Below are 21,747 nucleotides of genomic sequence, written 5' to 3' on the forward strand. Positions count from 1 at the left end.
AAAGAAATATATATATATATATAATAATTTTTTAAAATTTTAAAATTAAATCTACCTCTTTATTATTTTTTATGGTAAACAAAAATCATACATTTCTATTAAAAGATAATTATCCAAATAACAATAGAAGCCTAATCAAGCCATGCTTAAATCTACAAAATTATAAACTAATTTAATTTTATGATTGTTCTTTAGCCTTTTACATGACTGATCAGTATTATATATATGAATTAATAGGAATGCTTTCTCTTCCTGTTTGGCATTTTGGCTACAAAATTGGCCCTAGTTTAAAATATTAACTCTTCTTTTTTTTTTAAAAAAAAGAAATCATGATAATTTAAACTTTAACTATTAGATTATTATTCATGATACATTCATTCATGCCACCTAAATGTTTTGATATTTGTACAGGTTTTTTTTTTCTTTTATGTTCAAATTAAGATAGTAATAAAATATAAATTTAGCATTTCATAAATATGTTTAATTTTTTAAATAAAAATGATAACTAAATTTTTTTTTATTTGCTCGCTTGGATAGTACTATTTTATGAACAAGATAATTTAAATAAGCTATTATATAAATGAAGTAAAGTATAATAAAATATTTATTCAATTTTATCTTTATCAAATTCAGATTATTTTATCACAACTTAAATATATGAGTGGTATATTTTTATTGTTTTCTGCCATAATTTAAATTTGAATTAAATAAATGTAGAAGTGCTAAGTACTTAGACTGCAATTATATGTATGCTTACTCTGAATGTTTTATTTTAAATTTAATTTCATTTGTTTAACTTGTCAACCTGTGAGTTAGTTCACTATGGCTTCAAATTATATAGGATGGGCCAAACCTGCCTCATATTTAATTGAATTTGTTTTCTCCAACCTAACTCATCATGTTTTTGCTAGTTGGCGGGTTGAGCAAAAGACACGGAATTATAATATTGCAAAGACTAACTTTATTTTTCAATCTACAAAGAAGACCAAATTTATTTTTTAAAAATTAACTTAAATTTAAATAAATTACAAAGTATATATTAAATTTTGATTTCCTGGCCAAGTTTACGTGTCACGTGCAGGTGGGATCCTACGGCTGTTCCTATAAATTACAAGCACGTGATGCTCTAAAGAGTGGGATGACGGGGAAAGCGTTTCATATTGGCGTAGTAAACTTGCGGGAATGCGTATAAAACGTTTAATACGTCTCCCAACTTCTCTATAGCATCCACCCCTAACCAAAACGCAAAGCACTTCATTTCATTTCACTTTAACAACGCGAGTCCTTGACTATTGCTCTCTCTTCTCTCTCTCTCCCCCCACGTCCTTTATAATATGGCATCAAGAAACAGAGCTCTCCAACGCACTTGTCAAGAAGCACCTGGAAGAGACGAAGCTAGACCTTGTCAATGAGGTATTGTTCTGCGTTTACAAAACCATGCCAAAAGCTTCATCTTGTTCTTTCTCTTGTCTTGAACAAGGAAATTGAATAAACCTTGTATATACTTCGCTTTTCATCTTCCTCTGCTTTTTAACACTTCTTCTCTCACAAAATTTTCTCTGTTTTTTACTTTTGGAGATTGCACCTGAAAGGCTGAAATTGTGTTTTTATTCATGATAATAACTTGGCTTGCAAGGATAAGTGGATAAGTGATCATACACAACATTTCCACGGTTGATTTCTTCGTGCTCTGCTTTTAATGCTCTCTTCTCTCACCGATAGGCATAAAATGAAAGTGCTCTGTTTTTACTTGTGTTAAACCGAATGTGGAGTGTTAGATCCTTTCTATCTGAAATTTCTAAAGACTTACTCAAAGAATACGCACAGGGAGCAAGTGGTCAAACTCTTCAAGGAATTGCGAGAGATCTTGGATAAATTCTCAGCGCTGTTAATGGCTTTACTTGCGGCCTATAACACAACTGACACAGGAGCGAAAGCGAACCCTTTGTTCAAAAGCCAGCACGATAAACTCAAGATGTTTCTGGCCTTGATCATTGTTCTTTACTATCTAATGCTGGTGACCAGGACAGTTCTTGTTCATCTACCTCCTCGCAGCACTCGCCATCTTCCCATCCTGACCTTCATAGCAGTTCTGTTCGTAAGTTCGGTTTCAGTTTTAGCTTTGGCCGTCATTTAAAACTTCCCCATTTCCTTCATCACCGTGGTCTTTTGGCTTTTTATGATGATATTCGCATTGATGGCGTCCAGTTAGTTGTTATCAACAGATGTTTCTGTTAATTTACGTTGCGGTTCATGAAAAGATCGAGAATTGGGTTGAGTCAGCTCGGAGGAGCATCTTCTTCGGCTAGCGAGCTCATCCAAATTATTATATTTGTTGTTGTTAACTTTGTATCGTGTTTGCTTAAGCTTTTTCATGTCTCTAAACTAGTATGGCTTGGCTGGTGAGGATTATTACTGGCTTATGTGCATTTTATGTTTCTTATTAGTTTTAAATGTGGAATTTTTATTTCCCAAAATTGTTAACTTTTTCCAGTTTCTGTTACATCGATTCCCACGGCTATTTGTAAGGCATGATTGGATAGATACTAGAGTCCACAATTAAGGTTCAGCTTGGCAGGTTAACGGTTTAAACTCGTTTTTTAGGAGGGCATGAATTTTGAAAATGAGATTTTTTTTTATTAATAAAAAAATTTGGATTTCTCGTTAAGCATATTCTAGTTGAAGTTTGGCCAAGATTTCTTTGAGTGGTTAAATAAATTCAGAGTAAATAAATTTTTTTGAACTCCCTAACACGACCCTAAAATTTTGTAGACTTACTCTGAATTGTCGGTTCTAATTTAAACTATAAAAAACATGCTCAAACTATTTGTATAGTAATAAGTAAACATCACAGCACTTTAATTTCTGAGAAAAAAATAAAAAAATAAAAAATAAAAAAAGCAAACATCGTAGCAATTAAAATCAATTGTCAATCAATTCAATTTCACTCCATCCCTACAATCAATTTTTTTCCGACACCTCGTGTCATCTCTATAATGTGCATGTTGAGTTTTTAGTGTGCAAGAAAATACCTTTGCCAAATTAAATGTTGTGAAACTGAAATTTGGGTAAAATAAAAATAAAACTTTCTCGTCACAAATAAATTTGTGTTGTCCACTAGGCTAATCAGACAACAACATATCAATCTCAAATAGTTCATCTTCAAAATGGAAATCAATTTGGTTCAGCCAATACTGACTTCAAGCTGAGAAACATTGAACAAGCATTCAATGTTTCAAATTTCAATATAGAAGGGTAGCAATAAGAGAAATGACCATAATCAGATTACTAATTTTGCATCTAGCAATGAGCATTGACCATAACCAAAGATCATTAGAGAGTACCCGTAACCATTAACATTTTCAAGGTTAATAAGCAAAAATGTCTTAGAACTTTTTTGCAAGGAGTGTTTGATATCCTTTTTTTCAATAAACTTACCCCGAAATTTTTTTTAAAGGGTTCAAAAATGCCTTGCTGTCAGTGTTAACTATTATTTTGACTATCACTACCATGTGGAATTTTTTAAAATTAAAAAAAAAAGCAGATCCACGTGGCAAGTACGTTTCTTCTTCTCACGCTATTTCTTCTCTTCTTCCACCATCCACTAATCAAAAAGATTATACACTGCAGTTCATGAAAAAGCACAACTTTTCATCCTCCACCACCTCCCTATTGGAATATAGGTGATTCACCAGCACCATAATTGAGTTATTTCAGTTGATAAAATACAAGATGACCATCCAGAAGTTAAAACGTTATACACCTTTAGCAGACTTACACTCTATTGGCCAGCCACTTGGTTCCTCGAGATGCTATAAATTGTAAAAGCCGAAACCAACTATTAGATTAGACTCACAAATATTTGGGCGTACCAAAAAAAAAAAAAATATAATAAAGTCCAACCAATTTTTGTTAGTACTCAGCCCTGCAGAAAAGTAAAGCTTGGAAGAAAGCAGGCACTGAACCTTTGCTTGAACTAGTGTGATAGACTAAACTAACATAAGAACTCCTTGGCACGTCCACAAGACTTCGTCCACCTCCTCCGCAGAGATCATCAGGACCCTACTCTATTGTCTTCCCAATGCAGGAGATAGCAAATCCATTGGTTCTCATTCTGGAAGTAGTTTGGGGGAAAAAGACATATTAAAATTTGAGCTAAATTTCTATAGTGATGTGTTTCTGTAAAGATGCAATTGAACTTTCACGGGTAACAAAATGCAAAATTGTCTAAAACATTACAGTCCAACAAAAATCTTAATCACAATGCATCGAAGGCTTTTTTATTTTTAGAACACAGCAATAGTAGCACATGGACTGTTAAATTTTGGACAGCTTTGCTTCTATAAAACCTGAAGGGTATAAGCGCACCACCTACAACTAAGAGTGCACTACAAATTTACTGAAATCCAGAGCTAATTTGCAATCAAGACAAAAAGTCGGTGGCCATCTCATTGAAGGTAGTAGATTAAAATTTAATGACTATACACAACCTCCATATTTTTTTGATATGTCCTTGATCTGCTCCGCTAGCTCTTGCTTCTTTTGCGTAGCTGCCAGGAATACATAAACACTTAGGTCAGACTGACTTTTGATTAGCAAAATGCCACATTTTTATCACTATGATAATACTACCTTTATTTGAAATGTCTTCGATTCTCTTAGATGTTCTCACTGCAAGCCTCTGGAATGTGGGGCTGTTAGACCACAAGAAAATATTATCAGTAGGGACATAAAACATCTAAGAAATTTAAATTGTAAAAACTAATTCATTGCAAAATTGAAGTAACTAAAGTTTGGACCATCAGTGAACCCAGACAGCCAGAACCAGTACTGCTCGTTTTTTAATTCAGATCAAGGTAAGAACAAATACAAAATCTCATTTCAGGTTCTGAAGTACCCCGATTTTATCTAGCCTCATTTCCTAGGTCTGCTTTGTTTCTTACTGGTCATTGTATTGGCATAAATAACATCACTGAGTTCATGGTAAATAGAAGAAAAAATGAATCTGTTAAACAACAACAAAATAAGCAGCGGGGATTTTCTTTTCTTTTCTTTTCTTTTCTGTTTTTTTGGGAGGGGGGAGGGGAAGCCTCAGTCCTTTGGATGATAATTCAATTTCATCTCAATGATCATTACAAGCCTACGAATATGGAGACATCACAGGCAAATGGCAGTAAAATAATTACCAGGGATAGGCAACAGCTAGAAAAAAGAAGGCACCCAATACACAGTCAATGGATGAAGAAAAGGATCAACAAAATCACATAATCACAAAGTAAGTAAAGCCTCAGTCCTTTGAATGACGATTTGACGTCATCTCAGCGATCATTACAAGCCTACGAATATGGAGACATCATCGGCAATTGGTAATAGAATTATTACCAAAAACTACTAATGGCTCAAATATTAAGGAAATAAATTCATCCAGACACAGTAGCTAGAAAACTTACATTTATACTAAGAATGACCAGTAAATTTCAGATGTGTAGTTTAGTTTGAGATCTCATCCAAAATTAAGTATTAAGCACACACTGAATAGATGATATTATACATTGTCATAGAAACAAGGTACGTAGAGCCCCAGTCCGTTGGGTATTAATTCTTACATTCATCTCTGCAATCATTGCAAGCCTACGAGAGTCATCATAGGCAGTAACTAATAAAATCCGGCACATGCTTCAGTAACAATGATGGAAGTCCTTTCACGGCCTTTGTTAAATAATACATCATTATCAACAAATTAGAAATTAAAATTACCAAAGAAACCACAAGCACATGAGACCCGCCTAACACGGGATTCCAAAGATGTAGAAGTCCCAAACTGTCAAACACGCATGTTGCACTCTATCAAACTTTATAACTAGTACCCATACACAAATCATCTAAAATTTATCTTTTAGAGGAGCTAACCAACACAATTTCATTTCCTTTAGATAGCAAGTATTTTAAGATTGCGCTTATAGCAGAATGTCTCAAACTCCTAAATATCCAGTGCAATCATGTTGCCCTGGAAAGTGGAAACTATGATCAGGAATTTGACACAATCTTGCTTCAATTAAACGAGCCGCCCGGGAAATAATTTTCTCGGTGGCCAGAGAAAGAAGCTTGAAATTAAATAAAAACACGCTACACCAACCAAAAAAAAAAGTTTGAAAAGAATGAATTGAAGTTAGAATAAACAAAAAGGGTTAAGATACCTATTGGCAAGACCGTTCACGACCAATTCATTTACCACGTAGGAGATTACTCTGTGCATAAAATTCCCTCCACCTGCCATTTTTAACCCAGCTTACACTGCAGCTGCGTTAAAATCAGAATGAAGGATAGGGCCAGCAAAACATTAATCCCCATATTGAAAAAATAGCAGAAACATATCAAGATTCCAATTTTACTCTATACAATATAAATAGAAATCTAATGGAAATATAAGGAAGCATTTCATTCATTCACTGGGATCAAATCATAAATCGAGGATGAATCCAAGCCTTATCAAGAGTGAAACCTGCACGAAAATGCCGTTAAAACTGAGCAGCGACGAAGACGTATAAGGAAATATAACGAACGATCCAAAATGGTTAGCACAGAGATAGGCACCTCAAGCTTCGTTATACACGACGCGGAACAAAAGCTGAAGTTTCCGCAAACAGGGCGCATCGAATACGGAATACATTCGAGGAGTCAAGGGTTTATCACATTTTATTGGGCGAGAATAGGGTTTACGAAGCCCAAAATAAGATTTGTCATGAAAGATGAGCCCAACTCCGGTGGGCAATCTCTATGGGCCAGTGTGTGAAGCCTTTGGGAAAAAAAAGGGGTCTGTGTGTATGATATAATTCAAATATAAAAATTTATATATTAAATTTTAATTTTAAAATTTATTCTTTGATTTAAATAATTAATTTAAATTATTAAAATCATTCGAAAATGATATCAATGCTTTGAATATTATTTGATGAAGGTGTTCGTAATTCCAAATAAATAACTTTTTAAGTTTTTATATTAAATTTATTATTTTATGTCTTTTAAAGATTGATCTAGTTTAAATAATTGAACAATTATGTAATTTTTATTTACTTACTTGATATATACGATTAAGGATGTGTTAAAAAAAAGAAATACATTAAACCTATAATTGTTTATGACATATTTTTCCTATTATAATATGTATGCGTGTGTTAAATAAATGAAAAAGTATGGCCCTCTTTTTTAATGTTTTCTCTTGTACTATTTTTTATATTTATGTTTGTTTACACAATTGCAGTTTTTTTTTACATTCGAGTCTCATTCAATTCAATTTACAATCAATTTTGTGTGAGGAATTTCGAGAAATCATTAAAATATAGCAAGGTTAAGGTCATTCATTTTAAAGACTATTGTATAAAGTCACTATATTTGTATGTGTGAGTAAAAATTCTCATGATTGATTTGCTTTTGCCTTCATAATGTCTAATTGTCTAATCTGGTAAGACAAACACACAATTCCCTCATTAAATTATAACAAGTATATCCCTAAACTCAAAAATTATACACTTGTCACCGATGGCGGAGTTAGTACTTTCAGTGAGAGAGGGCAAGATATTATTTAAATAATAATTAATTAATTTTTTTGTCAAAATTATTTTTAATTATATATAAATTACACCTCTTATAACTAGAGCTTGACAATAATTTTTTAAAATTTATTTTAATTCCATGTTATAAAATTTGATTTATATTGTTTAAATGGAGATCATTACTCTTTCAAACTCTAATACAGTTTCACCTTAATGTAAATCATATTTTAAAATGAATATCTTTAATTAATTAAATTGTTAAAGAAACACAAATTGAAGATAGTAGTTGAACAAAAAATAATATAAAAATAAAGTTTTACAAGTGTCACAAATAAAATATTAAAAAACATTCTCTTCACTACTATGTTTGCCAAATATCCTCATCTCCTCAATCTCATGTCAATCACCCTCTCCTCTCTTTTTCCTTTCCCTCTCGAACAAAGCTGAAAACATATAGACAGTAGAGGGTGCAAAATTAGAACATCAGGAAGGGCATGATCTAAAACTAATAATAAGCACTTTAATTTGCAAAATCTCAGGCGGTGCATCTGCCCACTCTAGGAGATACGTAGCTCCGCCAGTGCTTGTCACCCTTTTCTTTTTCTTTTTTAAAAAACTACACATTTACATCTTTAATCCCAAAATATCTAATTCAAAATAGGACTAGACGTAATCCTCTAATAAAACTTAGCAAGCATGCACCATTATAGTGCAAAAATCACAACTGTCACGTTTTAATTTTTTTTAAGAAAATTATATCCTGGCCATTATTGAAAAACCCAACAATAAAGATTTAAGGAATAGTAAGATAAGAAAAAATAGTTGCCATGTAACATTTTGCTCTTGTGAAGTTATTCAATAGATGCCTTGTCCTTTATTTATTCTTTTCCGTAATTATTTATCGCTCTAACATTAACCCTCGATAAATTAACAAATTTTACAAGCAAATTAAACAATTATAAAAAATAATTTTTTACAATTGGTCCTCGGAAAAATAAGCTTACATCCTTTGATCCAAACTCGCAATATAACAGTATTAATGTGCCTAAGAACTATTTGTCCCCGCAAAAATTCGTCGTCCTGTTCCTCGTACAGTCCAACGTTGCTCAAGTTGAAATCCTTCCACACATTATTCTGAAAATATGAATCATACAAGCACAGGACCGTTTAAGAGTGTGTAGCATTTTCGCCCCTAAATCCATATATCAAAATTTCGACCTTTTAATGAATCCACTCCAAATTGGATCCACTGTTGACTTGCCGGATAAAATATTTGCCGCCCTACCAATCATCGGGTACATAAAATATTCTTCACTTTTCAGTTACATAACATTAATATGTAAAATAGCTTACCCAAAACCATTGGATTATTGTACTGAAATTTCAGAAGAAATGCAGACTTTTGAGTCTGCTCCCCCGCTGATAACACTCTCACTTTTCCACCAATCAGCACATAGCACCTTGGTCAAATAAACAGTAATTTTATCACACCTTTGACCCATCTCAGGGGGAAACAGAAGGAAAGAAATGATGATATTTGTATACCTTGTCACCATGTGATTCAATAATAGAAAGTGGCCACTGCAAGGAGAAAATAGACAAACATCAAGAGGTTAAGGTAAGTCTAGCGGGCGCACCGTGCACGCAATAACTTCCAAGAGCTAACGACAAAACTTAAAAACCACTCAGTAAAATGATATATTACCGCAGTTCTCAAATCCCACAACATAACTTTCCCATCATAAGATGCAGAAAGTAAATGAAACCAAGAATTATCATGCCATTTGCAAGCTGAAATCCAAGAAGTATGAGAAGCAAATTGAAAAATTGGAGCAGAAGTGCCTACAGAAGAAGAAAAACTGTCAACTTAGGTATTAACACATTCACTTGATGGTTGGAGTAAAAAGACAAAGATCAGACTTATTAATAGACCTGGCTTACGAGGGTCCCAAATCCTAAGAACAGGATCAGATGCACCAGCAGTTATCAAAGCAGATCCTTCTCCACCAATATCGAGACAGTTGAGAGCCTTTCCACAGAACTAGAGTTGAAGATGTAGTGATTAAAATTTATAAAATGAATATCAATATCATAATGTTTTGAGACACTGTCAAATACAATAATTTTTCAAAAATAAATTTTATAATGAAATAAAACGAATAAATAATAAAATATCCATTATAATGGATCAAGATTATATTAGCAATCTGGGTTTCACGGTAGAACTTTAGGCTTTGTTTGGAATGGGAAGAAAATAGGAAGGAGAGAAAGCTAGAGGAGAAAACAAGAGGAAAAAGACATTTCTCACCCGTGTTTCCCCATAATTTCCCCCTAGAGAGGGGGAGAACTAAAGGAAAAGTGTTTTTTCTTCTACTTCTCTCTTCCAATTTTCTCTTCTCCTTAATTTTCTGCCCATTCCAAGTGGAGGGTTAAGTGACTTTGAAAAAGTATCGAAATTTTAAAAGAAATGAATGTGCCCAAAACCAAGAGGACCCAATGAAATTAAAAATTAGTCATTATCAAGTAACATTATCACATTAAGACTACCAGGAATTAGGTTATGAAGCTTGCTATAAAGACAAGAGTCAAACTTAACAAAACGGCATACTCACTATATTTAATGAGTCTTTCCCAGTCTCGACATCCCATTTCCTAACAGAATGATCCCATGATGCAGAATAGATTGTGTCTCGCTGTGGCCAAACCACAGAAGAAACATGCTGGGTGTGGCCAGCAAGTGTAGATACAGCCTCCCCCTAAAAATGCAAGGGTATTACTAACAAATTGATTGAGCAACAAATAAAACCTCAAAATTATACAATAAATGGGAAACAATATTCAAATGAAGGAAATACACAGTTACATACACTATAAGGTTTATTGAATTCACATTTCTACAAGTATAATGTCCCAAAAAAAAAAATTTAGCATTAAACAAAGTGAGGTCATTTAACTCTTCTGATGATAGCTTTACAAACATCCACTCCACCAGCCCCCCTTAGACCAAAAAGTAAAAAAAAAAAAGCATAAAAGTAATTAGAGTACAAAATTAACCAAGCAATACCAAGTCAGTAGAAATTGCACTTTTTGTTTCTATATTTTCGAAAATCAATGAAAACTATATTTTCCTTTCTACATTTATGAACTCAGTGACATACTGACCTCTAACTGAGACTCCTCAACTTCATCTTTAACTTTTCTCTTCTTAATAGACACATCACCTTCAGCGTCAAAGTGAGTTTGCCACAACTTGATGGTGGAATCCCAAGAACCAGAACAAATCTAAATATATGTGATAACAGAAGCAACATGTCTTACATTAGAAATCTAAATTTTGCATCCTTATAAAAGTTATCTATGAAACTCAAGAGACAGATGGAAAATTAACAAAAATTAGAAAAGAACCATTTCTCCAGAAGTTTGTGCTGCAACACTCTTCACAGTATCTTTATGACCACACAAGATTTTGAAAGCACCAATCCTCACAGGATGTTTATTGGCCTCATCTAGATTGAGCTTTTGAACAAAGTAAAAAATATAATATAGTCAGGTCAATTCTCAAGATAAAAATTTGGACCTTTATAAACTTTTTTAGTTACCTTCCATAGCCTTAATGTTCGATCATTTGAAGCAGTTGCCAAGGTGCAAGTTCCTGTACCTAAATACAGTACATATGTTAATAATAGGCAAACACCCACCCACCCAAGCAACAGGTTTTCCTACTATAAACAAAGGTACCTGCATTCCGCAGCTTCAGATATATGCAATCAAGTTGTCACTTATAAAATTACAAATCAGATATAATAGTAGATAAGTTCATGTAGATTAAAACTACAAGTTTGAAATGGAAGTCTTAATTTCATAAATAGCCATCAACATCTGCACCTTACAAATAAAAGGGGCGAAGAGAAAAAACAGTTGCCACTTGCCACAGATTAATCATTTACTAGACCAGACCAGACAACTTGCTCCAAAGGATTGAAAACCACTGATATTCGCTTAACTTCAAGTGCTTTTTCATTTTTCATTTTCTCTTCCTTTGTTTTCTCCTCTTTAGGAGGCCGTTTTAATCTTCATCCTTGAAATTCTTTCTTTACATTAAAATTCTAACACTACTAAAATATTAACACCTTTCGACCCCAAAAAAAACTGAAATGATGCTAGCAGAAGCAAGAAATATTGGCATGTAAGGGTAAGAGATAACCCCTGTCTTCATACCTTTGTGATCAACAATGCTAACAGAAGTAATAGCAGCAGTGTGCCCCTCCAATATATGTGTACATAATCCAGCACCTTTCCAAACCCTGAGAAAAAATTTCATCACATTAGAAAAATTCTTTATGCAAATGAGAAATATAACATAAAATCTTAAAGAAGCCACTAAATGACAAATTCTAAGATAACAAACGAATCATCTATAAATATTACCTCCCTAAACCATCATAACATCCTGTCAAGAAAAACCTGCAGCAATAACAGCATAACTGTTATCTGTTCTTAGTGAAGGACTGTGGAGCTTGAACAACTAAACAATTTGATATTTTATCCATTGAACAAGATCAACTGTCCAAAAAACTGGCTCTACATTTACATCCATTCATTCTACCAAAAGCAAAACATGTAATGGTCCATCCAATAGAAGGATAAGGCTATCTCCTATGATCATCCCCATACTTCACAACTGAAACACCTCATACAATTTGCTCATCAAATGAGCATTAGATGATGATAATACACTCTCTCTCTCTCACACACACACACGCAAAACTATTATACTTTGTCATTTCTCAATCTTAACATCATTGACTATGATCATCTCAAAATTGTAAATTTCTAATTAAACGAAGCCAACCAAGCTGTCCAGGTCAACTTAATTCATCCAGACTAGCCCAGCCATAACCTTCTTAACCAATATTTGTATAGCTAACATTAATAGAAACCCATACTTGGACCATTACATAGTTATATCATGACGTTCGAACCACATAGAAATTCAATAAGCTTACCTAGACGAAGAACCATCAACTGCACTAACCCAATCATCATGCAAAGAAGGATCTTCCTCCTTACGTGGGGCCACTACCTTTGTGTATTCAATTTCCAATATCTTTTCCTGCATTTCATCATCGACAAACATTAGATATGGCTCCAAAACAATGGGCGACAGAACCATAATTACCAAAAATGTCATCTCAAGAATCGCTCATCAAAGATCATTTATTTGTGCTGCAACTCTTAATATATAAAGGATAAGAGAAAATAGAAAAGAAGAGAATAAAAAAGAGAAGAATTTGAAAGACTTTATTTGACCACAACTAATAATAATACTTTCTGTCATTTAACAACTGACCAATTCCCTCTAGACAGTTCTTCCTTTCACCATTGTCACTTGATAAATGTGGATATTCATCAAACCCGTACATTTCAAAGGCAAGACAGAAAATCTACAAAAGTTGGATGGTAAGATACATACCACTGAAATTCCCTTGACGACCAAAAACTCCTCAAGTGACATCCGAACCAACTCGCCATCGATCAAAATATCAAAAGGTTCTGGTTTGTAATCAGGATCACCTGCCCATAGTGGACAGTTAAATTAAAAAGTTACCCGGAAACACGAGGCGTTAAAATTTCAAATATGCAAGAGAAAGATGCAAACTGAAAAGTAACAAATACTTCAACTGGAAGTTTAAGCAGCTAGAAACATTTGAGTGAAAAAGGAATACAAATGGTAAGATACCAGAGGCTTCAAGAAGACTATTAATGACGGAGGAGAGGCCAAATCTAGTAAGGTTGGCGGGGATGGAAATGACAGAGGTTGGGACTTTGAGAGGTGGTTTTAACTTAGTAACGAAGCGCGCTTGGATCTTCCTCGACGTTCCTTCAGCTTCTTCACCCATGTCAATGTCCATCCGGTAACCTCGACGTAAATGGAAATAGAAAAGGCGACCGGACAATGGGTATCAGAGCGAGTGTATCTCAGACTTATGCCAGCAAGAAGCCACCAAACTTGAGGAATCAGGGTTTATGGCAGTTTATTGGGCGAAAGTAGGGTTTATGGAGCCGACAGCTGGCTTTGATTCTTTGACCGATAAACCTCACAAGGAGAAATCATCCAAAAGTCTGCAGCCCAAAAGCAGAGGGGAGAAAAAAGTTGGGAAAATTTCATGAGGAACCCTTAATAAAAAATATTAAAAAAAGAGCCCAATTTTAAAATTTTATTGCAAGGATCGAGTATTGAATTGAAATTAAATTTGTGACAAAAATAATACAATTATTTTCATTTGAATGAATAACATAACATAAATAAGATGACTTGTTCGTTTCAATGTTGTATGTTATTCATTTACTTACAAAATATTATTGATTACCCAACATTACTTGTTTATATAGGCTTAGTTTTATTTAATTTCATTTCAAGTGTTGGTTTCAATGATAAGATGATTTATTTATTATCATATTGCATGTTGTTCATTTACTTACAAAATATTGTTTGTTATTCTACTTTACTTATTTATAATCCTACTTTCATTTGATTTTATTTTAGGGGTCATAAACAAGTAAAGTGAAAAAATAAATAATATTTTATAAGTAAATGAATAACATACAGTATGATATTCAGCAAGTCGTCTTATCTACAATATGTTGTTCATTTAAATGAGGATAATTTTATCATTTTTGTCACAAATTTAATTTTAATTTAGTACCCCATACCTACAGTAAAATTTCAAAAATTATGAAATTTTTTTTATTATGTTTGGTCAAAAGTCCCTCCTAGAAATTTTCCCAAAAAAGTGTTCATTTTCCAAATCCGAATGTCTAATTTAATTTTAAAGTATATTTATTAGAATATACCTTCTTAATTAAAAAATATAAAATATTTTTAATCAAATCTTACCTCAATAAAGTAATTATTTGTCTTCAAACTAATTTTATCTTTTCATATTTATTCCTATTTAATAAGATATTTTACTTTAAAATAAATATAAAGTGATTCATTCAATAGAAATACTTTAAAAAAAGTAATTATTATATTTTTAAATACTAAAAATGTCTTATATTTTTTAACATCCTACCTTTTAAAAAATACCTTATATTTTTAAACAGATGGAGTATAATTTGGTTTATTTTTTCTATTGAAATATAAAGAATTATCTTAAATATTTTATAAATTAACAACTTGTTAAGTAAAGCACATCATCGACATATCAAGGTATAAAAAACACTAATAGAAAACTATATATTTCAAATTTCAAAGTTTTAAATAGAGATTAAGGAGTCATGTCAGTTTTAGTGAAAATTTTAAAATTCAATTTTAGTGGAAGATAATTTTCTATTTGAAGAAAAGTTGGTTTATAATTTAAAATAGAGGAAACATTTGTACAATTTTTTAACAAAGTATAATCTACCTAAAAATTAATATTAAATTTGCAAGTGTTAAAAGTATTCTTTTTTTGTTACAAGTTTTAAGGTATTCTTTGTTTTAAGTCATTATAAGCACTGAAAATAATGTCATAATTGATATCTAAGTATATAATTTTAACTCAATATTGAATTTGTAATTCTGAAAAGTATGATTATTATTATTGAATCCCTTTTACATGCTTTATTTAAAAGAAAAATTAATTTTTTAATCCTCCAACTTTTAATTCACTTGTAATTGAGTCCCTCAACTTTTGAATCACTTACAAATTAATCCTTGAACTTTTATTAATTTTTTTTTCATGTTAGCTTATATCTCACATCAATGAGCAAAAGAAGGGTATTTTAGAATAATATATGAGCATTTTTTTATCCCCTTTATTTGATAAGAATTTAAAAAAAATAAAAAATAAGGACCGAAATATAGGTGAATCAAAAGTTGAGAGACTGACTTGTAGCGAGTCATAGTTGAAGGACTGAGTTATAAATGTGTTAAAAATTGAAGGATTAAAAGATTAATTTTTTCTTATTTAAAATAACATGAATACCACAAATTACCCTTTAAGGAAAGAAGAGTTAACCTACAATCTTAACACATTAAAATGCCATTGATGATGTACATTGATAATATTACAGCTCAAATAAGAAGATCCTAAAGGTAATTGATTGATACTGATAATTATTCGTTTTAGATTTGAAAATCTGTTACACCTAAAATGCTTGCAGATTTTTTTCTGAAGCATGTGCAAATTTACATCAAACAAATGCCCCAAGAAAGATGAATGTATGATATATGAACATATAACTTCATAGACTTTGACATCTTCATGCCTCAGGAAAATAAAACAAAAATCACATTGACAATTTCCCCATGTCGATATTTATAATTTTGCTATAACATGGCCAAAAATATCTGATTCCATGTATCTGGAACTCCAGGCAAACACCAATGTATGCAATCTGCGTTTCGTGGGTCTTGTTTTTCCTCATCAGTAAGCAATTTGCCTCCTGTCTCCGTGTAGACTGAGGAGTGACCATCAATCCTGTACTCTGAGATCTGTGTTATGTTGATCACATTCACTGGAACTTTCATCTTCTTCACCACTTTGGCCACTACACTCATTATTTGCTTGTTGGAACCACTTCCCCAGTACTTCTTCATCCTCACTGGCCTTGTCTCATTGAAACATTTCACCCCATCCTTGTTTCCCCAGTCTGCACTTCTGAAATATCAAACAATAATGCCTCATTTGCATTGTTACACAGCTTATTGCTTGTGTCTGATTCAGTTCCGTCTAGCCTTCTTGGTATTTCAAAACTTACTACTATAAGGATTATTAGTAAAAGGATGGTTTTGGACTTGGTTAAATTATCCAAATTAAAGCTGTTGAAGAAAGATTTTATTATTGGAGGGGGTTTGATCACAACGTGAAGAAATATATATGAAGAGGTAAACTCTACTTATGTGGGACCCATATTATTGGAAAGTTGGGCTCATTTATATATATATATATATATATATATCTTCATTTTAGGTGAAATGCATTTTAGATTATCTGAATTTCTACATCAAAACTGTTAAATGAATATGTTTATATTAAAGGGAGCATGAAAAGATTTGAATTTTATAAAATGCAATTCACCTAAAGTAATGAGGGAGATGTACATTAAAAAAAAAAGTTGGTTTTGCTTCTATGTTGTTCATTTAAATGAGGATAATTTTATCATTTTTGTCACAAATTTAATTTTAATTTAGTACCCCATACCTACAGTAAAATTTCAAAAATTATGAAATTTTTTTTATTATGTTTGGTCAAAAGTCCCTCCTAGAAATTTTCCCAAAAAAGTGTTCATTTTCCAAATCCGAATGTCTAATTTAATTTTAAAGTATATTTATTAGAATATACCTTCTTAATTAAAAAATATAAAATATTTTTAATCAAATCTTACCTCAATAAAGTAATTATTTGTCTTCAAACTAATTTTATCTTTTCATATTTATTCCTATTTAATAAGATATTTTACTTTAAAATAAATATAAAGTGATTCATTCAATAGAAATACTTTAAAAAAAGTAATTATTATATTTTTAAATACTAAAAATGTCTTATATTTTTTAACATCCTACCTTTTAAAAAATACCTTATATTTTTAAACAGATGGAGTATAATTTGGTTTATTTTTTCTATTGAAATATAAAGAATTATCTTAAATATTTTATAAATTAACAACTTGTTAAGTAAAGCACATCATCGACATATCAAGGTATAAAAAAACACTAATAGAAAACTATATATTTCAAATTTCAAAGTTTTAAATAGAGATTAAGGAGTCATGTCAGTTTTAGTGAAAATTTTAAAATTCAATTTTAGTGGAAGATAATTTTCTATTTGAAGAAAAGTTGGTTTATAATTTAAAATAGAGGAAACATTTGTACAATTTTTTAACAAAAGTATAATCTACCTAAAAATTAATATTAAATTTGCAAGTGTTAAAAGTATTCTTTTTTTTGTTACAAGTTTTAAGGTATTCTTTGTTTTAAGTCATTATAAGCACTGAAAATAATGTCATAATTGATATCTAAGTATATAATTTTAACTCAATATTGAATTTGTAATTCTGAAAAGTATGATTATTATTATTGAATCCCTTTTACATGCTTTATTTAAAAGAAAAATTAATTTTTTAATCCTCCAACTTTTAATTCACTTGTAATTGAGTCCCTCAACTTTTGAATCACTTACAAATTAATCCTTGAACTTTTATTAATTTTTTTTTCATGTTAGCTTATATCTCACATCAATGAGCAAAAGAAGGGTATTTTAGAATAATATATGAGCATTTTTTTATCCCCTTTATTTGATAAGAATTTAAAAAAAATAAAAAATAAGGACCGAAATATAGGTGAATCAAAAGTTGAGAGACTGACTTGTAGCGAGTCATAGTTGAAGGACTGAGTTATAAATGTGTTAAAAATTGAAGGATTAAAAGATTAATTTTTTCTTATTTAAAATAACATGAATACCACAAATTACCCTTTAAGGAAAGAAGAGTTAACCTACAATCTTAACACATTAAAATGCCATTGATGATGTACATTGATAATATTACAGCTCAAATAAGAAGATCCTAAAGGTAATTGATTGATACTGATAATTATTCGTTTTAGATTTGAAAATCTGTTACACCTAAAATGCTTGCAGATTTTTTCTGAAGCATGTGCAAATTTACATCAAACAAATGCCCCAAGAAAGATGAATGTATGATATATGAACATATAACTTCATAGACTTTGACATCTTCATGCCTCAGGAAAATAAAACAAAAATCACATTGACAATTTCCCCATGTCGATATTTATAATTTTGCTATAACATGGCCAAAAATATCTGATTCCATGTATCTGGAACTCCAGGCAAACACCAATGTATGCAATCTGCGTTTCGTGGGTCTTGTTTTTCCTCATCAGTAAGCAATTTGCCTCCTGTCTCCGTGTAGACTGAGGAGTGACCATCAATCCTGTACTCTGAGATCTGTGTTATGTTGATCACATTCACTGGAACTTTCATCTTCTTCACCACTTTGGCCACTACACTCATTATTTGCTTGTTGGAACCACTTCCCCAGTACTTCTTCATCCTCACTGGCCTTGTCTCATTGAAACATTTCACCCCATCCTTGTTTCCCCAGTCTGCACTTCTGAAATATCAAACAATAATGCCTCATTTGCATTGTTACACAGCTTATTGCTTGTGTCTGATTCAGTTCCGTCTAGCCTTCTTGGTATTTCAAAACTTACTACTATAAGGATTATTAGTAAAAGGATGGTTTTGGACTTGGTTAAATTATCCAAATTAAAGCTGTTGAAGAAAGATTTTATTATTGGAGGGGGTTTGATCACAACGTGAAGAAATATATATGAAGAGGTAAACTCTACTTATGTGGGACCCATATTATTGGAAAGTTGGGCTCATTTATATATATATATATATATATATCTTCATTTTAGGTGAAATGCATTTTAGATTATCTGAATTTCTACATCAAAACTGTTAAATGAATATGTTTATATTAAAGGGAGCATGAAAAGATTTGAATTTTATAAAATGCAATTCACCTAAAGTAATGAGGGAGATGTACATTAAAAAAAAAAGTTGGTTTTGCTTCTATGAGATCCCATTATTAGAAGTGAGGCCAACTTTTTTTATATTTATTTCTCTCTTCATTTTAGATGACATACACTTAAATGGATCCAAGTCAAAGAGAGAAATACCTAGTGTGTGTAGGAGACATTGTTGTAAAGAAAACCCGGGTTTTGTTTGGATTGATATTTGAGTCAATCCAATTGGCCCAAGTCTTCAAACCTAACTTGTAAGCAACTGGTGTATCAAATTCTTCACTTCCTTCTTCTCCATTTGCAAATGAACCCCATCTGCAATGACACCATTCCCAACTTTCACCACACTGTAACAAGCTTTCCATCAAACTCACCATAAACGAAAAATATAATGATCCAAATCATTATTGAGATGACAATTTCAGTCTCATATGAGATTAGTTAATAGGTTTCATTATGTTTGAATTGTAGAAGTCTATGTTAAACTGAGGTCTGAAATGTACTCGGAAGAATTTTTTTTTTGGGGTCAAAGCAGAAGAACTGAATCCATCCCGCAACTTGTTTTACATTCTTATGCAATATGAATATACAGAAAGTATTGAAATTCAAATTTGTTTTGAAATTGAAGTATCCAATTGTACATAAATGTCTTGTTACAATATTTATAACACTTGACAGATGAATTGATTTATAAAAGACAGGTTTTATTAAAGGATTTTTTTTTTTCTAGCAGGATAGAAGAATTCGAGCATTCGACATGATAAAATATTTACAAAGTATGAGAAGAGAGAAAACTCACAGTGCTTTTATCCTGAGGCCACTCATCCACCATACATACGTATTGAAAGCAAGGATATCCACTCCAGTCCAGTTCTTGGCACGCTCTGAGATTTCATCCACTTTTATTATCCTCTTCTTTGGATCAGCTATGATATGTATATCAGTGTTGGATTCCACAAGGAACGGCGCCCAATAGAACTCTATTGTTGCTTTATAATCCTACACATCACACAAAAAACATATCACTGTGTTTTCCACCTGAGTACCTTCATGTTCAACCATCATCAAGTTGTATATATTTCAAAACGAACATGATTCAGAACCACAAATCTCTCTGTTCTTTATACCAAACCAAGCAAAAAGCTTTTGTTTTTGTACCTTGGCTTTGAAGACTGAATGAATACGCCCTCGTTTCATAGACTTGCGATTTTCAGGTATGACCCACTCAACCAAACACACAAAAGATTCCCACTGATTTCTCTGCAATGAATCCCCCACAAACATCAGCCTCTTCCCTCTAAGTTTCTTCAGTGCCAGGTGTGGATCAAATCTACCATTTAACATCATTATAAATGTGAACAACAGTAGTTCAAATGACATATTTATATAGTGGCCAAAAATCATAAAAATTAGGGAAAATTCTTACTTAGGCAAGATACAATCTTCCGGCTGCCACTCCCAGTGGCGATAATCAGAGTCTTCCCTTCCATTCTTGACACAAGAAAACTGTCTATCTATATATGGACAGCTTCTGTCTGTGTACATTGGCTTCATGGAACGGTTAAACACCCATTTCCCATTAGCAACATTGCACTCCTCTGGATCAAAGTCGAACCTGTCATCAACCAGTGAGCCAATTCCTCCTTCTTCCTCTGCTTTCTTATCATCTGCTCATCAATAATAATATCAGAAGCTGTCAATTGAGAACCAAATTGCTCAGAACATAAGTAGGAAAAGTTTCATGAAGCTGACTTGACTTACTGGATTTTAGTTTGTTGCTCCTCCTGGGACAGGTTTTGAACATGAAGAAGGAGGAGGAAGAGGAAGAGAGAAAGCTGAGTCTCTCCGCATAGAGAACCAGAAAGAAGAAAAGAACACAAATTGAAGTGATAATGATGGGGAGAGGCAGCTTTACTCTGGGAGGGTTCATTATTGCTGAAGGAAACATGGGGTTTTGGGGGAATGAAAGAAGCTTAAAGGTGTTGGAGACAGAGAAGAAGAAGAAGTGCACAGCACAACAGAATGATGAAGACATTGGAAGAAGAGTTTAGAGAGGAAGGTTATATGGGGTTTTGAGTAGAAGTGAAGTTAAAGCATAGTATACTTTTGCTATGAATAAACAATGGGTAAAGCATAGTGGAGGTTGAGAATTAAGTTGCAAGGCTTACATCTACAAGTAGGACCCCGATTGAATATTCCTTAAGCTGCTAAGGTGTACTCTAACTCTGCACAAGTTAAATTTTTTGTTTCTTCCAAGTAATTCAAGGTTGCATTTTCCGCTTCCCTTTGATGCATTTGTAATATTCGCAGAAGTTTTCAGGCTTCTTTGAAAAAATATTGAATCTGACTTGCTAATCGTGATTATTTGCTACTATATTTCTTAACTAATAGTTCTGAAGGTATACTTTTTGAAGCCATCATTTCTCTCTCTGTCTCCTATGAGTTCAAGTGTGATGGCAAACCAGATCTCTTTATTGTCTATATCAAGAAATGGAAAGTTGTTTGTCAATATCATAAATAGTACCTTTTCCTTGTAATCTTTTCGACTCTGTTCTTGGTGAACTGTGAAAAATGGTATCTGTATGTATGCAGTAGGTTAGGTCTAGTCGTTTGCCCTAATGTTGTTCTTCTTGGTGAATTTTGTAGTATGGTGTC

The 21,747-nt window shown here is 32.3% G+C and overlaps 5 protein-coding genes across 8 annotated transcripts; 1 reads left to right on the plus strand and 4 right to left on the minus strand.

The window, feature by feature from the left end:
- Window positions 1–757: 757 nt before the first annotated feature.
- On the plus strand, window positions 758–2,503 carry LOC129287798 (uncharacterized). The gene is made up of 2 exons (XM_054924044.1): window positions 758–1,413; window positions 1,828–2,503. Exons 1-2 carry the CDS (start codon window positions 1,409–1,411, stop codon window positions 2,135–2,137), a joined length of 315 nt encoding a protein of 104 aa, XP_054780019.1. The 5' UTR covers window positions 758–1,408; the 3' UTR covers window positions 2,138–2,503.
- Window positions 2,504–3,630: 1,127 nt separating this feature from the next.
- Window positions 3,631–6,664, minus strand: LOC129287611 (uncharacterized). Of its 4 annotated transcripts, none has more exons than XR_008587748.1 (5): window positions 6,198–6,551; window positions 4,633–4,694; window positions 4,491–4,550; window positions 3,966–4,114; window positions 3,631–3,812 (listed from the first exon to the last, which is right to left on the minus strand). XR_008587748.1 is itself a non-coding variant. In XM_054923825.1 (5 exons), exons 2-5 carry the CDS (start codon window positions 6,275–6,277, stop codon window positions 4,110–4,112), a joined length of 207 nt encoding a protein of 68 aa, XP_054779800.1. In that variant the 5' UTR covers window positions 6,278–6,300; window positions 6,595–6,664; the 3' UTR covers window positions 3,631–4,109. The 4 variants fall into 4 exon arrangements, 3 of the variants coding, with proteins under 3 accessions (XP_054779800.1, XP_054779799.1, XP_054779801.1); XM_054923825.1 differs by adding an exon at window positions 6,595–6,664 and having other exon boundaries at window positions 3,631–4,114; window positions 6,198–6,300; XM_054923824.1 differs by adding an exon at window positions 6,595–6,659 and having other exon boundaries at window positions 3,631–4,114; window positions 6,198–6,502.
- Window positions 6,665–8,404: 1,740 nt separating this feature from the next.
- LOC129288509 (ribosome biogenesis protein WDR12 homolog) lies at window positions 8,405–13,664 on the minus strand. The gene is made up of 14 exons (XM_054925126.1): window positions 13,294–13,664; window positions 13,027–13,127; window positions 12,560–12,666; window positions 11,982–12,017; window positions 11,772–11,857; window positions 11,153–11,211; window positions 10,959–11,069; window positions 10,716–10,835; window positions 10,166–10,309; window positions 9,486–9,594; window positions 9,259–9,395; window positions 9,099–9,134; window positions 8,907–9,013; window positions 8,405–8,687 (listed from the first exon to the last, which is right to left on the minus strand). The coding sequence occupies exons 1-13, from the start codon at window positions 13,463–13,465 to the stop codon at window positions 8,921–8,923; spliced, it is 1,311 nt and encodes a 436-aa protein (XP_054781101.1). The 5' UTR covers window positions 13,466–13,664; the 3' UTR covers window positions 8,405–8,687; window positions 8,907–8,920.
- A 1,964-nt stretch (window positions 13,665–15,628) lies between these two features.
- On the minus strand, window positions 15,629–16,206 carry LOC129287449 (protein trichome birefringence-like 3; the record flags this gene model as incomplete). The annotated part of the gene is made up of 1 exon (XM_054923602.1): window positions 15,629–16,206. A coding segment is annotated over one exon (339 nt), but the record flags the coding sequence as incomplete, so codon positions are not given.
- A 2,010-nt stretch (window positions 16,207–18,216) lies between these two features.
- Window positions 18,217–21,102, minus strand: LOC129288987 (protein trichome birefringence-like 3). Its single transcript, XM_054925818.1, has 6 exons — window positions 20,854–21,102; window positions 20,519–20,759; window positions 20,251–20,422; window positions 19,892–20,091; window positions 19,249–19,407; window positions 18,217–18,674 (listed from the first exon to the last, which is right to left on the minus strand). The coding sequence occupies exons 1-6, from the start codon at window positions 21,038–21,040 to the stop codon at window positions 18,344–18,346; spliced, it is 1,290 nt and encodes a 429-aa protein (XP_054781793.1). The 5' UTR covers window positions 21,041–21,102; the 3' UTR covers window positions 18,217–18,343.
- Between the last annotated feature and the right edge of the window lie 645 nt (window positions 21,103–21,747).

The sequence above is a fragment of the Prosopis cineraria genome, unplaced genomic scaffold, assembly GCF_029017545.1.
Source record: "Prosopis cineraria cultivar Desert tree isolate PC_DT_omini unplaced genomic scaffold, ASM2901754v1 PC12, whole genome shotgun sequence".
Lineage (NCBI taxonomy): Eukaryota > Viridiplantae > Streptophyta > Magnoliopsida > Fabales > Fabaceae > Prosopis > Prosopis cineraria.

Bases quoted from the DNA above. Each gene is read 5' to 3' on its own strand.
- LOC129287611 (XM_054923825.1), bottom strand. From the start codon at position 6,277: ATGGCAGGTGGAGGGAATTTTATGCACAGAGTAATCTCCTACGTGGTA. The intron at 4,695-6,197 runs GTATCTTAACCC...GTGGTCTAACAG, and splicing joins GTGAACGGTCTTGCCAATAG to CCCCACATTCCAGAGGCTTG. The intron at 4,551-4,632 runs GTAGTATTATCA...TATTCCTGGCAG, and splicing joins CGAAGACATTTCAAATAAAG to CTACGCAAAAGAAGCAAGAG.
- LOC129288509 (XM_054925126.1), bottom strand. From the start codon at position 13,465: ATGGACATTGACATGGGTGAAGAAGCTGAAGGAACGTCGAGGAAGATC. The intron at 12,667-13,026 runs GTATGTATCTTA...GATGAAATGCAG, and splicing joins TCGTCAAGGGAATTTCAGTG to GAAAAGATATTGGAAATTGA. The intron at 9,014-9,098 runs GTATACAAATAT...TATTTGACCAAG, and splicing joins TTGAATCACATGGTGACAAG to GTGCTATGTGCTGATTGGTG.
- LOC129288987 (XM_054925818.1), bottom strand. From the start codon at position 21,040: ATGTTTCCTTCAGCAATAATGAACCCTCCCAGAGTAAAGCTGCCTCTC. The intron at 20,760-20,853 runs GTAAGTCAAGTC...ATTGATGAGCAG, and splicing joins GAGCAACAAACTAAAATCCA to ATGATAAGAAAGCAGAGGAA. The intron at 20,423-20,518 runs GTAAGAATTTTC...GTTAAATGGTAG, and splicing joins GAAGATTGTATCTTGCCTAA to ATTTGATCCACACCTGGCAC.